Genomic DNA, 12,872 nt, shown 5'->3' on the forward strand with positions numbered 1-12,872 from the left:
TGCTGGTGGGCATGGAGGGGAGAAGACCAGGGAGGCCAGGTTACGAAGAATCCTCTGGCTTCCCCAGCCTCCTTCCCTCCCATTCCTCAGAGCCCCAGCTAGATGGGCAAAAAAGCCCATCTAGCGAAAATGCAGAGCAGGAGAAGCGTGGAGGTGAAGATCACCTCTGCACTACTCCTACTCTTCAGAGGGTGTCCACCGGACTCCAAGTTCAGAAGCTGACCAGCACCACAATAGGACTGCACCCTTACTTACTGTATTGTGCTGAATCTCGGTGGGGGAGGGAAGAAGAACAACTATTATTATAAGTATTAACCAGGATGATCCTATTATTCATTTATTATTTATATATATACGGTGCTTTACAAAAAAACAAAACAAAAACAGCCTGCCCCAAGGAGCTTACAATCTAAAACAGACACAGGGAAACAACAGAAGAACGGAAAGAGCATAAGCAAGGGTAAGCCGGTGAGGAAGAATATGATATTATTTCACCTGCATGTAATATGGGGAGGGGTGTTCAACCTCAGGCCCAGGTGCTAGCCCGGGGTCCCAGTCCGCCCCTCCAGGGTTCCCCAGATGGCTATACCCCCTTTCTCCCACCTTCCGATCATTTGGTGGTTTCCCCCCTTTTCCCCCATTCTAAAAGGTTGAAATGCCTCTCCTGAGGCTTAGTTACTTACTGGCAGTAAAAACTTTAAACTAAAATAAGCTGGTATTTTTGTATTCTCAGCCCCCGCTGCTTTTGCTTCGGCCTGCCCGCTTCTGGAATGCAGCCCCTGAAAGCTTCTACAGAATTAAATTCATCTCTCTGGCTGAAAGAGGTTGAACACCCCTGGACTAAAGGGGCGATCCAAAGGTGGCTGCACAGAGGCATTCTGGGAAATGGGCATCTTAAGTCTCCTCTTCGTCACCAGAACTCCCTTTCCCCTTCCTCGAAGCTGAAGGTTTGCTTAAGTCAGCCAATCTTCCCTCGTCACTACATAGCTAAGAAGCCCCCACCCACCCACCACCACCACCACCACCACCACCACCACCACCTCCCGCTCAGCCCTTCACAGACTTTGAGTCAGCAGCTCGGCGTATGTTCTGGAAGAGATAAATCAAGACCTTGTGAGTCTGACAAAAGGGAAGCGGACTTGGCGTTGAGAAAGGAAAGGTGACGACATGCTCATTAGCCAGAGCACTTGACGCTGAACACCAATCCTTTTCCGCCCACAATCCATTCAGCTAAGGAAACAAAGAAAGCCACAGTCCAGTCCAATATTAACAAAGAAGAGAGATTACTGAGCGATACAACTCAACAGAGAGCTGTTCCAGGCCCAGCAAAATACCACTGATGGGGGGGGGGGGGAGAGATGGTGTCAGCCAATATTTCAAACCATTCTCCAATTATACAGACATCTTTTTAAAGAACATGACAGAGCCTTCCCCAAACTGCTCCCTTCCAGATGTGTTGCACTACAGCTCCCAGCACCCCCCAGCCAGCCATGGCTGGCTAGGGATGCTGAGAGTTGGGGAGCTGGGGAGCAACAGGCTGGGGAAGGTCAACATAAGACCTCGTCTGCTAGATCAGACCAACAGCTCATCACATCCGACACCCTGTTTCCCATGGAGGCCAAAGGGAAGCCCACCAGGAGGGTGTGAAGGCAGCAGCCCCCTCCCCAAATCTGGCCACTACATCATAGCTAATAGTTCTTACGAGTTCAATCTTTCCCAAATGATAAAGCTATCTAAGCCGGTGGCCAAGACCACATCTTGCGACAGTGAATTGCAGAAGTCAATTACACGCTAAGTGAAAAGGTACTTCCTTTCGTCCCCCCAGAATCTATTGCCTCTCGGTTTTATTGATGGCATGAACCTGGCCATACGCTACGCTTACCGTCTAAGGTCCTCCTCCAGGTGCCTCCTCTGAGGGTGACTCAGAGCGTGGCAACAAGCGAGAGGGCCTTTTCAGTGACCCCCACCCCGCATTATGGAATGAACTCCCCAGTGAGGCCCGCCGGGTGCCAACTTCTCGGTGCACGTTAAAACTTCCTTCTACTGCCAGGCATTTGGCAGCATATGGCAGGTTTTTAATCAGGTCATGGGATATGGTTTGGATATATGTGTGCGTATATGTGTCTGCTCTGTTTATATGTTGTTCTTGTTGTTATTATTAATTAATTTCTATACTGCCCAATAGCCAAAGCTCTCTGGGCAGTTTAAAAAGATTAAAAACTTTAAAAATACAGTATACAGAGGTTAAAAGCCATTTACATAAAACACACATGAACAGACAATATACGCAAACGAACATATATCTAAAACAACTTCAAACAAGCAATCTCAAAACAAACAACCATAACCATAAGACATTCCAGGATCGATTAAAAACTAATCATATGCTGCCAAGTGCCTGGGAGAAGAGAAAGGTCTTAACCCGGCGCCGAAAAGATAACAATGTTGGCTCCAAGCGGGCCTTGTCGGGGAGATCATTCCATAATTTGGGGGCCACCACCAAGAAGGTCCTCTCCCTTGTTGCCATCTTCCAAGCTTCCTTCAGAGTAGGCAGCCAAAACAGGGCCTTAGATGTTGAGCGTAGTATACGGGTAGGTTCATATCAGGAGAGGCACTCCGTCAGGTATTGTGGTCCCAAGCTATGTAAGGCTTTATAGGTTTGTAACTAAACTGTTTTTATATTATGCATAATACTGTATTTTTAAGTATTGGATGTGATGAGCCGTTGGTCTGATCTAGCAGACGAGGTCTTATGTTGGTCTTCCCCAAACTGTTGCTCCCCAGATGTGTTGGACTACAACTCTCAGCATCCCTAGCCAGCCATTTTTAATCTTTGTAAACCACCCAGAGAGCTGTGGCTATTGGGTGGTATGGAAATGTGTTGATGAATGAATGAATGAATGAATGAATGAATTGGGAGAACCTATGTTCTAGTGTTGCAGGGAAGGGGGTGTATGGGGGATTACTAAGCAATACAACTCAACCCTTATGCATGCTTATTTGGGACTGAATCTTGCTGAACCCAGTGGGGTTTACTTTAAAATAAATATACATAGCATTGGGCTGCATGGCCCATTTTATACACCACCATTTTCACAGTGTATACTTGCCACAGCAAAGACCCTGTCTCACTGCACGACAAACAACAATGTTACAACTACGTAAGCAGTAAACATCTCATGGGAACTGGTGCAAAAACTACAATTCACCGCAACTTATCCCAGAACCTCACCACAAAGCCTTATTTTGACTACAGCACAAACTATATCTGTGCATATCATTTATACCAGGGGTGTTGAATTTGCTCGAGGGACTAATGAAATTTAGAGAATCTGTCAGGGGCTGCATTCCAGTAGTGGATGGGACCAAAGGCAATAGCTGTGGGGCCAAACCCACCTATTTTAGCTTAAAGCTCTCACTGCCAGGATCACAATATAACCACCACGACTATGTCCCATTAATTAATAGGGATGTCCATCGCTGGAAAATCTGATTCTTTTTCAGCTCGACAGAGTTCTGTACACTCTCTGGTATCTCCAGTTACAAAAAGGATGAGATAGCAGGGGATAGACAGGTCCTCTGGAGGATGAGGTAAAGGATGAGATACCAGGGGATAGAAAGGTCATCTGCTGACCCTAGAGTGGGGTGGGCAGTTTGTGGCCTCTAGAGGTTGTTGGACTTTGTTTCCCATCAGTCCCGGCAAACATGGCCAGTGGTTGGGCATGATGGGAGTTGAAGCCCAGTGACATTAGGAAGGTCGCAGTTTCCACACTCCTGCCTTAAAAGAGTCACAGCCTGTCAAAGAACACAACAATATACAACAACTTCATATATTCTCCAAATAATAGTAGTAATATGGCTGTAGCTGTGTGACAAAATGTGAGTTAAACTGTAATTTGTGCACAGAATAAGCAAATGATTGGGTTTTTTATTGCACTGTATTACTTTTATTTTAGCTGGAAAACATCTAAATCTATAACTTGGTTGAAGTTGTTTGTAGAGATATGTTGTCTCTGTGTATACTGTCAGTTGTAATTTTTCATGGTTTTAAATTTTACGTTATTTTATTTTTAATGTTTTTAATCTCTGCAAACTGCCCAGAGAGCTTCGGCTATGGGACGGTATAGAAATGTAACAACAAAAACAACAACACAATTCGCTTTGCATCTGCAAGCTGAGCCGCAGGCTATTTCCCAACTCTGGAAACGTTTTTGCACTGGTGGGGGGAGTTCTGCAATTTGCACACACTGCTGAGCAATTTGCACAAATTACAGCCATGTTTGTGAAAATTACTGCTGAATTTGCACAAATTACAGCCAAATTTGCACAAATTATGCAAATTCGGCTATAATTTGCACAATCTGCACCAATTGGGCCATAATTTGCACAAAAATCGGCCATCATTTGTGCAAATTGCTCAGAAATGTGTGCAAATTGCTCAGAAATGTGTGCAAATTGCAGAACCTTCCAAAAATGTGAAAAAATACTGGAAAATCTGTGAACTGGTGCAGATCGAGTCAGGCGCCACAGCAGGAACTGTAACAAAGTCCAGGGGGCCAAGCTAAGGAAAACCCATCCAACTCTACCCTCCAAACAGATTTCTCCAACATCCCTATTACTTAAATAGCCATTTCTTTCCTGCTTGCTACCCAATGGATCTCTAGTATCTGCCCAACACTGTTCTTGGTACAACCAAATTAAGAATTAGCTGAGGACCCACCAATATGGCCATCCGGCCTTCTCACATGCCCCACTTTCCTCCTTCGTGCGTCTGCCATCTTGCCTGTCATTCTTGCTAAATGAGTCCCTAAAAGCCAGCATGGTGTAATGGTTACAGTCTTGGACTGGGAGTCTGGAGATCCAAGTTCTAGTCCCCACTCTGCCATGAAGCTCACTGGGTGAGTTTGGGACAGTCTCAGCCCAACCTACCTCACAGGGTTGTTGTGAGGATGAAAATGGAGCGGAGGAGGACCACATACACCACCTTCAGTTCCTCACAAGAGGAGAAAAAAGATGGGATATAAATGTAATATTTTTTTAAAAAAATATCACCACCAGTCAACCTTTATCAGCCATTTCAGTTCATGTGGGCCTTCCAACAGACCTGCTCTTACAACTTCCAGAGGGGCAGTTAAATCACTCTGTGACTGCTTCAACAGACTGTAGCTCACGTTATCGTACAAATCAGCCTCTGGTGCAAGAAGCCGATGTCAGAATAAATCTATTTGTCTTTCACTGTGCCACAAGATTCCAGTTTACTCTGGCCAAGTGTCCAGCCCTCCAGTTGCCTATTGGCTTGGCTGCTGTGACATCACACAACTCAGTGTCACCGAGAACCTTGGGTCATGCACAGCTGGCTGTCGCGGGGCAATCTTCAGTTCTACGTTCGGAGGTCCACAGACAACATTTGGCAAAACTAAAGAGCACTAGAGTACATATTTACAAATAATACCTGGCAGGACTTGTGTCAGAACATTTCATTAGAAAGAATCCAGCTTCCCCCAGCGACTTGTAAGAAATGATTAATTCCAGATACTCTCTGTAGTGAATTCCTACATAACATAAGCCCTATTCAGTCATCGTTAAGGGTGGATCCTATGCATGGCTGGCTGAGGAATGCTGGAGTTGTAGGACTTCTTTCTGTCTAAACATGCATAGGATTGTGCCCCAAAGTGTGTTATTAAAGCCGTTCTCCTCTTGTCCATAGCAGGGAAAACCAGGGGCACAAGGATTAGCCAGTGTTCTAGATCGCGTGGAGAGCCTGCACAAATAAAGGAGGCTCTCCTCTTCCTAAATTCCCCCTCCAAGCTTTCAGCATAACAAGAGCAACAACGGAGGAGGGAGAACTAGCACGCTCCCCCTCCTCATGAGAACATTTGGCCTGCTGGATCGGGCCAAGGGTCCAACTAGTCCGGCATTCTGATCACACAGTGGCCAACCAGCTGCCCACGGGAAACCCACAAGTAGGACAGGAGTGCAACAGCACCCTCCCACCCATGTTCCCCTGCAACTGGTGTACATAGGCTCACTGCCTCTGATACTGGAGGGCGCATGGAGACACCAGGACTCGTAGCCCTGGATAGCCTTCTCCTCCAGGAATTTGTCTGACCCCCTGTTAAAGCCACCCAAATGGGTGGCCATCACCACATCTTGTGGTCGCAAATCCCATAGTTAAACAACATTCTTTAATAATAACTGAATAAGGATCTTGTAAAGGGTGTATTTTCTATTACTGTCCTCTTCCCCCACGCATGCATACACCGCCCCCAGTGTTGCAGTCTACAGATGAAACTCTATTCCATGTTCTGTCCCTTCTGGATGTTAGATTATCTTCTAATAGGAGCAAAGACTTTTTGGTAGGGGTGCCAATGTGGTAGAATGCCTTCCCTGAGGAGGCTCACGTGTCTCCCTCCCTCTATCTGTCTTTTGAAGGCTAATAAAGACATATCTGTTTCACCAGGCCTGGCTGGCTGGGGCATGCTGGGAGTTGTAGGCCTTTTCTACATCTAAGCTTTGCTGGCTGGGGCATGCTGGGAGTTGTAGGCCTTTTCTCCATCTAAGCTTTGCTGGTTGGGGCATGCTGGGAGTTGTAGGCCTTTTCTCCGTCTAAGCTTTGCTGGCTGGGGCATGCTGGGAGTTGTAGGCCTTTTCTCCATCTAAGCTTTGCTGGCTGGGGCATGCTGGGAGTTGTAGGCCTTTTCTCCATCTAAGCTTTGCTGGCTGGGGCATGCTGGGAGTTGTAGGCCTTTTCTCCATCTAAGCTTTGCTGGCTGGGGCATGCTGGGAGTTGTAGGCCTTTTCTCTGTCTAAACATGCATAGGATTGCGCCCTTAAGGATGTGGCTTGTAATGCTGATCTTTGTGTGTTTTCTTTTTCCTATATAGTTGTTTGTTTTTATGTGTTTAATGCTGGTTGGGTTTTTTTTAATGTTTTTAAAATGTATTTTAATTGTCAATATCGATTTTAATTTGCTTTGGAAACCACTTTGAAATTTTTTCCAAGTTCAGCAACAGCACATACACGTAGTAAATACATCCAATGTGGGATGTGTAACAGTGAGTGGAAACAGTTCAAGAGGAACTACTAGACTGAGAGGTCTAGCGGGAGCTGATCTTAGCAGCCTTACTGGAGAAGGAGAGTATCTCTGAGCATGTGCAAAGTGAGCATGTCCCCTTGCTACCAAACAACAACAGCTCTTATGTGTCACTAATTTGGGGACAGGGGTATTCAAGCTCTAGATTTCCACCTCACGACTACCTCCCATTTTTACAAATCAAGCACAAATCAAGCAAGAGACGGGACATCAAACCAAGCAGCTTCTGGGCCTTTAAGAGGCTTGTGACAGACAGAAATCCAGCAGGTCCAGCTGCCATATCTGTTTGACAGGAAAAGCAGCACCTGCTGAATTTCTGAGCATTGCACACCTCTTGAAGTCTCTTGTCAGAAGTAAAACAAGGGTAGGGATGGCGGAGAATTTCTCCCCGAACCTTCGGGGGGCCGAGCGCCAACGCATTCGGCCCCCCGAAATCGGCGGTGAAATTCTCCGCCACCCCCCCGGGATGGGACTTACCGTAGCCGAATGTCCCTCCCGGCAGCGGGTCCTGGCGGCGGTTTGCCAGGCTTTTGGCGGGGGCGGGGGCGGCAGCCGGTCTTTCGACCGGCTGCCACCGCTGCCACCATTACAGCTGAAGTAAAAAACAAACACAACCCCATGATAGGCTACGTAATGATTAACGTAGCCTATCATGGCTAGATCTCCAAAGTCAGCCATGATAGGCTACGTTAATCGTTATGTAGCCTATCACGGGTGACTTTGAAAAAAAAAAGAAAGAAAGCGCGTACGCAAATGGCGGCCCCCATAGGGAGCCGCCATTCGTGTTCCTTATTTGGTCGCTGTAGTCTACGTAAATCTTTACGTAGACTACGGCGAAAATAAGGGCAACACAAATAGCGTTGCCCTTATTTTTGCCGTAGTCTACGTAAATCTTTACGTAGACTACAGGGACCAAATAAGGAACGCGAATGGCGGCTCCCTATGGGGGCTGCCATTTGCGTACGCGCTTTTTTTTTTTTTCAAAGTCACCCGTGATAGGCTACGTAACGATTAACGTAGCCTATCATGGCTGACTTTGCAAATCTTTAGGCTGCGTAAATCGTTACGTAGTCTATCACGGGGTCTTTTTTTTTTTACTTTCGTAGTTCGCGGCCGGGGAGACGGGGCGCTTCTCCCCGGCCTGAATTTCGGCCGGGCGAGGCGGGACGGCTCCCCCTCCTCGCCTGAACTTCAGGGGGAGAAGCGAAGCGCCTCCCCCCCACTGCGAAGCAAGCTGCAAGACCAGGTAAGTGACTTTCATACATCCCTAGGTAGCAGCCCTACGTCTAAGTGGTGAATCATTTCAGATGTTTGCTAAATTAACGGTGCCATCCTATGCATGTTTAGACAGAGCTGGCTGGGAAAAGGTGGGTATTATAGGACTTTTTTCTGTCTAAGCATGCATAGGATTGCACCCCAAAACACTTTTTAAGACAGAGAGAGAGAGAGAGAGAGAGAGAGAGAGAGAGGCTTCACAGAATAGGATGGAGGTTTAGAAATGAAACATTTTTCCCAACCGTTACTCCAAATCTAATGGAAGAAAGAATTTCTTAGGACAGGAGGGGGATTTAAAAACAACAACAACAACAACAAAAATAGCACAGGTCTCAAAGGAAGAAGCAACATTGAACCCAGAATGTACCTCAGGTCCAGGTGATCCTGGAATTCCAGTGGGGCCTTTATCACCGATCTTTCCCTGCAGAAAACGACGCAAACAAAAAGAGATATGAGACAACCGTTTAACCCGTGCTGTGGCTGTATCACTTCTGACTGCAGCTGAGGGCTCACCAGATGGGATGCTCCCCCACACACAAAATAAAATGAATCCCTGCACCTAGACAACTAGCATCTGAGAAAGAAGGTGAGGCTAGGGAGCTGCTAATTTTCTATATGCAGGGGAAACGTCGTAATTTTAATTTTTATGAGTACGTATTCAATCACGTACAGCCTCGTGTGGCACAGAGTAGTAGGCGGCAGTATTGGAACCGAAACTCTCCCCACGACCTGAGTTCGATCCCAGCGGAAGCTGGGTCTCGGGTAGCCGGCTCAGGTTGACTCAGCCTTCCATCCTTCCGAGGTTGGTAAAATGAGTACCCAGCTTGCTGGGGGAAAGGTGGTCACGACTGGGGAAGGCAATGGCAAACCACCCCGCTACAGTCTGCCATGAAAACGCCAGCGCAAGCGGCGTCCCTCTAGGAGTCAGCAATGACTCGGTGCTTGCACAGGAGGAACCTTTTCCATTTGATCATGTGAGACCTGACCTATAGTCTGAAATCTGCCAGTTGATTACCTCATTGAGAAGAGAGCTGCTGGCTGGGGGGTGGATTTTAGAACACCACCAGCCCCACAGCTATTTTTTCATCAAAATATTAACCCTATCCAGACTTTCTAAAACAGGGTGCAATCATGACATGGAAGTAAGAATGGGAGAATCCATCCATTTCCAGTTCTCTGACATTTTCCCATGGGTCTGCTCAGAGTCCATTCTGTCCCGTTTCCACATTTATCTGTGATTTATTTTTAAACTGCAGAAAAAAACGCATTTAAATAGGCACTTCTAAAAATGTTGCCCCCCCCGCCCCCGCCGCCCATTTCTAAACATATTTTCTCCCTCAAATTATGTATGTTTAGAAGTATTTCAGCTGCTGAGGACATCTTCAGAACATTTTGCAGTGCGAACGCGAGTGGATACACTAAATTCTGATCCATACATCATTCCAGGAGAGGTGAATCCAGGCCACAGATTTGGGATTTGTAAAGGCAGAATTCCCCAAGCATCCCTCTACGTGGAGGGGATTGTACCCTGTTTTATAATTCATTTAATTGTGTTTACGCTCAAAGCTCCTTCTTTTTCCCACACCCGCAAAAACAACCCTATGAGGGAGGCTAGGCTGAGAGAGACATCAGGACAAACTTCCTGACTGTTAGAGCAATACGACGATGGAACCAATTACCTAGGGAGGTGCTGTGCTCTCCCACGGTGGAGGCATTCAAGACGAGGCTGGACAGCTACCTGTCGGGGATGCTGACTTGGATTCCTGCATTGAGCAGGGGGTTGGACTCAATGGTCTTATAGACCCCTTCCAGCCCTACTGTTCTATGATTCTCTGAAGCTGGACATCCACCTGTCAGGGATGCTCTGACTTGATTTCCTGCATTGAGCATTGAGGGGTTGGACTCGATGGCCTTGTAGGCCCCTTCCAACCCTACTCTTCTATGATTCTATGAGACTTCCCCAAGTTGGTGCCCTCCAGATGTTTTGGACTACAGCTCCCAGCATTCCTTGTGACCATTGACCATGCTATCTGGGGCTGATGGGAGTGGAAGTCCGCAATAGACTCCTTTAGACTGGGTCTGACTGAAACCCGGAGCGGATTCACCATCCCACTGACATCGGAGCCACCCGCCTCCACTGCGATAGGCAGAATCAAACATGGCTACTTACAAGGGGCCCTGACTTTCCTCGGGCACCAGACATCCCTGGCATACCATGGCTACCCTGAATGAAAGAAAGAACAGGAACAGTCAGAGAACAAACTGAATCAGGACATGTTCAGGCGAGTCCAGCAGACTGGAAATTGGGCACCAGGAATGACCTCTGCCCACTGCTTCGCCCTGCAGCCTCAGCCTCCAGTCTGAAAAGTGGGAATATCTGCTCCAGTGTATAAACAAAGGAACAGTTTGGTCTGTAGACTATCTACTGAGCCCCCATGGAGGCAGAACTCTGCTGCATGTGGACCACCTGCTCTCGTGTGCCAAACGTCTCAGGTTCGCCCCCTGACACCTCTCTAGCCAAACTGGGTCATGGAGTAGGTGATGGAGAAAGGCCTCTCTCAGACCGGGTTCGCACAACCACAGAGTGGGAAATAGGCCGTGGTGGCTTATTTTCCACCACCATCCCATGTGCCGGGGGATTTGCAGAACTACCCTCGGCAACACAGCCGGTTGTGTTGTGTGAACCCGGCCAGGGTGGCTTGTTGCCGTCGGCAGGAAGACACCCAAAACCCTGCAACATCCCAGGGTGGCTTGTTAACCGCGGCAACAAACCTCCCTGGCCTGGTTTGTACAGCACAAAGTGCGTGATGAGGGTAATTATGCAAATCCTCCCAGCATGCAACCAACACATGGGGGGGGGGAGAATAAGCCACCATGGCTTATTTCCTTTCCTGTGATCGTGTGAACCAGGCCTCTGTCTGGGACCTTGGAGAGTTGCCACCTGTTGTGGGTTAGTCGGACTGACCATCTGTCCTGGTATAAGGCAGCTTCCTATCTTCCCAGGTGAGTGAATCTCAGGTGAGTGAATCTCAGGTGAGTTTCACTCAGCTTCCTATCTTCCCAGGTGAGTGAATCTCAGGTGAGATTCATTCAGTTTCCTATCTTCCCAGGTGAGTGAATCTCAGGTGAGATTCACTCAGCTTCCTATCTTTCCAGGTGAGTGAATCTCAGATGGCAGCATAAGATCCACTTCTCACAAAGGCAGTAAAAACCTAAATCAGGCCAGTGCCACTTCAGGCCGCAGGAGAGTGGTTTTAGGTTTGAAAACCCCTCTATATAAAAATAATAATAAATCCATGCACCTAAGAAGAAACCAGCAAGCCAAGGAAAAGGCTAGCTTACAGCTTTCTAGAACTGGGTCTTAAGATCAGCATTGGCAGAAGGGAGCTGTCTTTGCTGGGGCTGCCACCCAGTTAAAGAAATCGAAGTAATATCAGTTTCAGTCAAATGATTTATCAACTACATCTGTGTACAAGAACAAAACCCGCTGGAGTTGGACCAACGGTCTGATACGTTCCCACAGATCAAGCCCTCCCCAACCCTCCAGATGTATTGGACTACATCTCCCATCATTCCCAGCCAGCTGGGGATAGTGGGGAATGTAGTAGAAAACATATGGGATGCGCCAGGCTGAGGAAGGCTGATCTAGATTTCTCAAAGACTTGCTTCAGGCATCCATCAGCTCTTGCCAAATGCTGGACCGCTCACAAATTGCGCACCGATCAGTCACACAGATCACTTTGACCAGCAGGATACGAAGGAGAGTTTTTTAGTAGTTCAAAAAATAATCATCGAGAAGCATCAGTTTCAAGGAAGTGGAGACTGGCACGCAAGCATCTTGCCAGGGAGGCAAAGAATCAGGCAGCAGCCATGCATCAATATTTAGACAATCGTAGATGGGGTAGAAATGCAGTTACCTTGTCCCCTTGGAATCCAATATCTCCTGGGACACCTGGCACTCCTTGATCGCCCTGAATATACATCACCAAAGAAAGTTACAACAGACATCATATTAAGGGCAAAACATATGCCCAGGTTAATGGAAATTATTCGTTTTAATGGACAGAGGAAATGTCGTTTTCAGGCTGTTTTCCAGGCAGGATTGGTGGCAAAAGATCAGAACAGGATTTTGGAGTAAGACAGGCATTTTTCCGCACCCACAAGCCAAAGGCACAATCCACCATGACCTTCTCTGTGTGTCATCTCCACGTAAAACAGCAGGAGCCACACAGAGGCATTGCTCCTGTTCATCTCGGGGGCGGGGGGGGGGGCATACAGAGAAGACTTTCCCAGAGGGTGGGTTGCCTCCAAAATCTTAAATGGGGTGGGGGAGACGAAAGGAAACACAGGGGAGAGAAAATGGGAATTCATTCAGTGCTGTGCTGCTGGTATGCATTTGGAAGTCAAGAAAGTTTATCACGACGAGAACAAACCTAGCTTTGCTCCCTCCCAGGCCTGCATGCTCCCCTTCTCTTCACCTCCTCCAGCAGAGATGTGAGGAAGA

The 12,872-nt window shown here is 47.4% G+C and overlaps 1 protein-coding gene across 1 annotated transcript in view; it reads right to left on the reverse strand.

The window, feature by feature from the left end:
- LOC146335737 (uncharacterized) overlaps positions 1-12,872 on the reverse strand; it is a 352,825-nt gene that overhangs the window by 176,678 nt on the left and 163,275 nt on the right. The window contains exons 16-18 of the mRNA XM_084820776.1: positions 12,286-12,339; positions 10,539-10,592; positions 8,736-8,789 (exon numbers count right to left, since the gene is read on the reverse strand). Of these exons, the coding sequence (XP_084676902.1) occupies positions 8,736-8,789; positions 10,539-10,592; positions 12,286-12,339 (162 nt within the window). The remainder of the gene's footprint in view (positions 1-8,735; positions 8,790-10,538; positions 10,593-12,285; positions 12,340-12,872) is intronic.

This window comes from Heloderma suspectum, chromosome 14 (genome assembly GCF_057233095.1).
Source record: "Heloderma suspectum isolate Gila_16-S chromosome 14, 16-S_ref, whole genome shotgun sequence".
In the NCBI taxonomy this organism is placed as follows: domain Eukaryota; kingdom Metazoa; phylum Chordata; class Lepidosauria; order Squamata; family Helodermatidae; genus Heloderma; species Heloderma suspectum.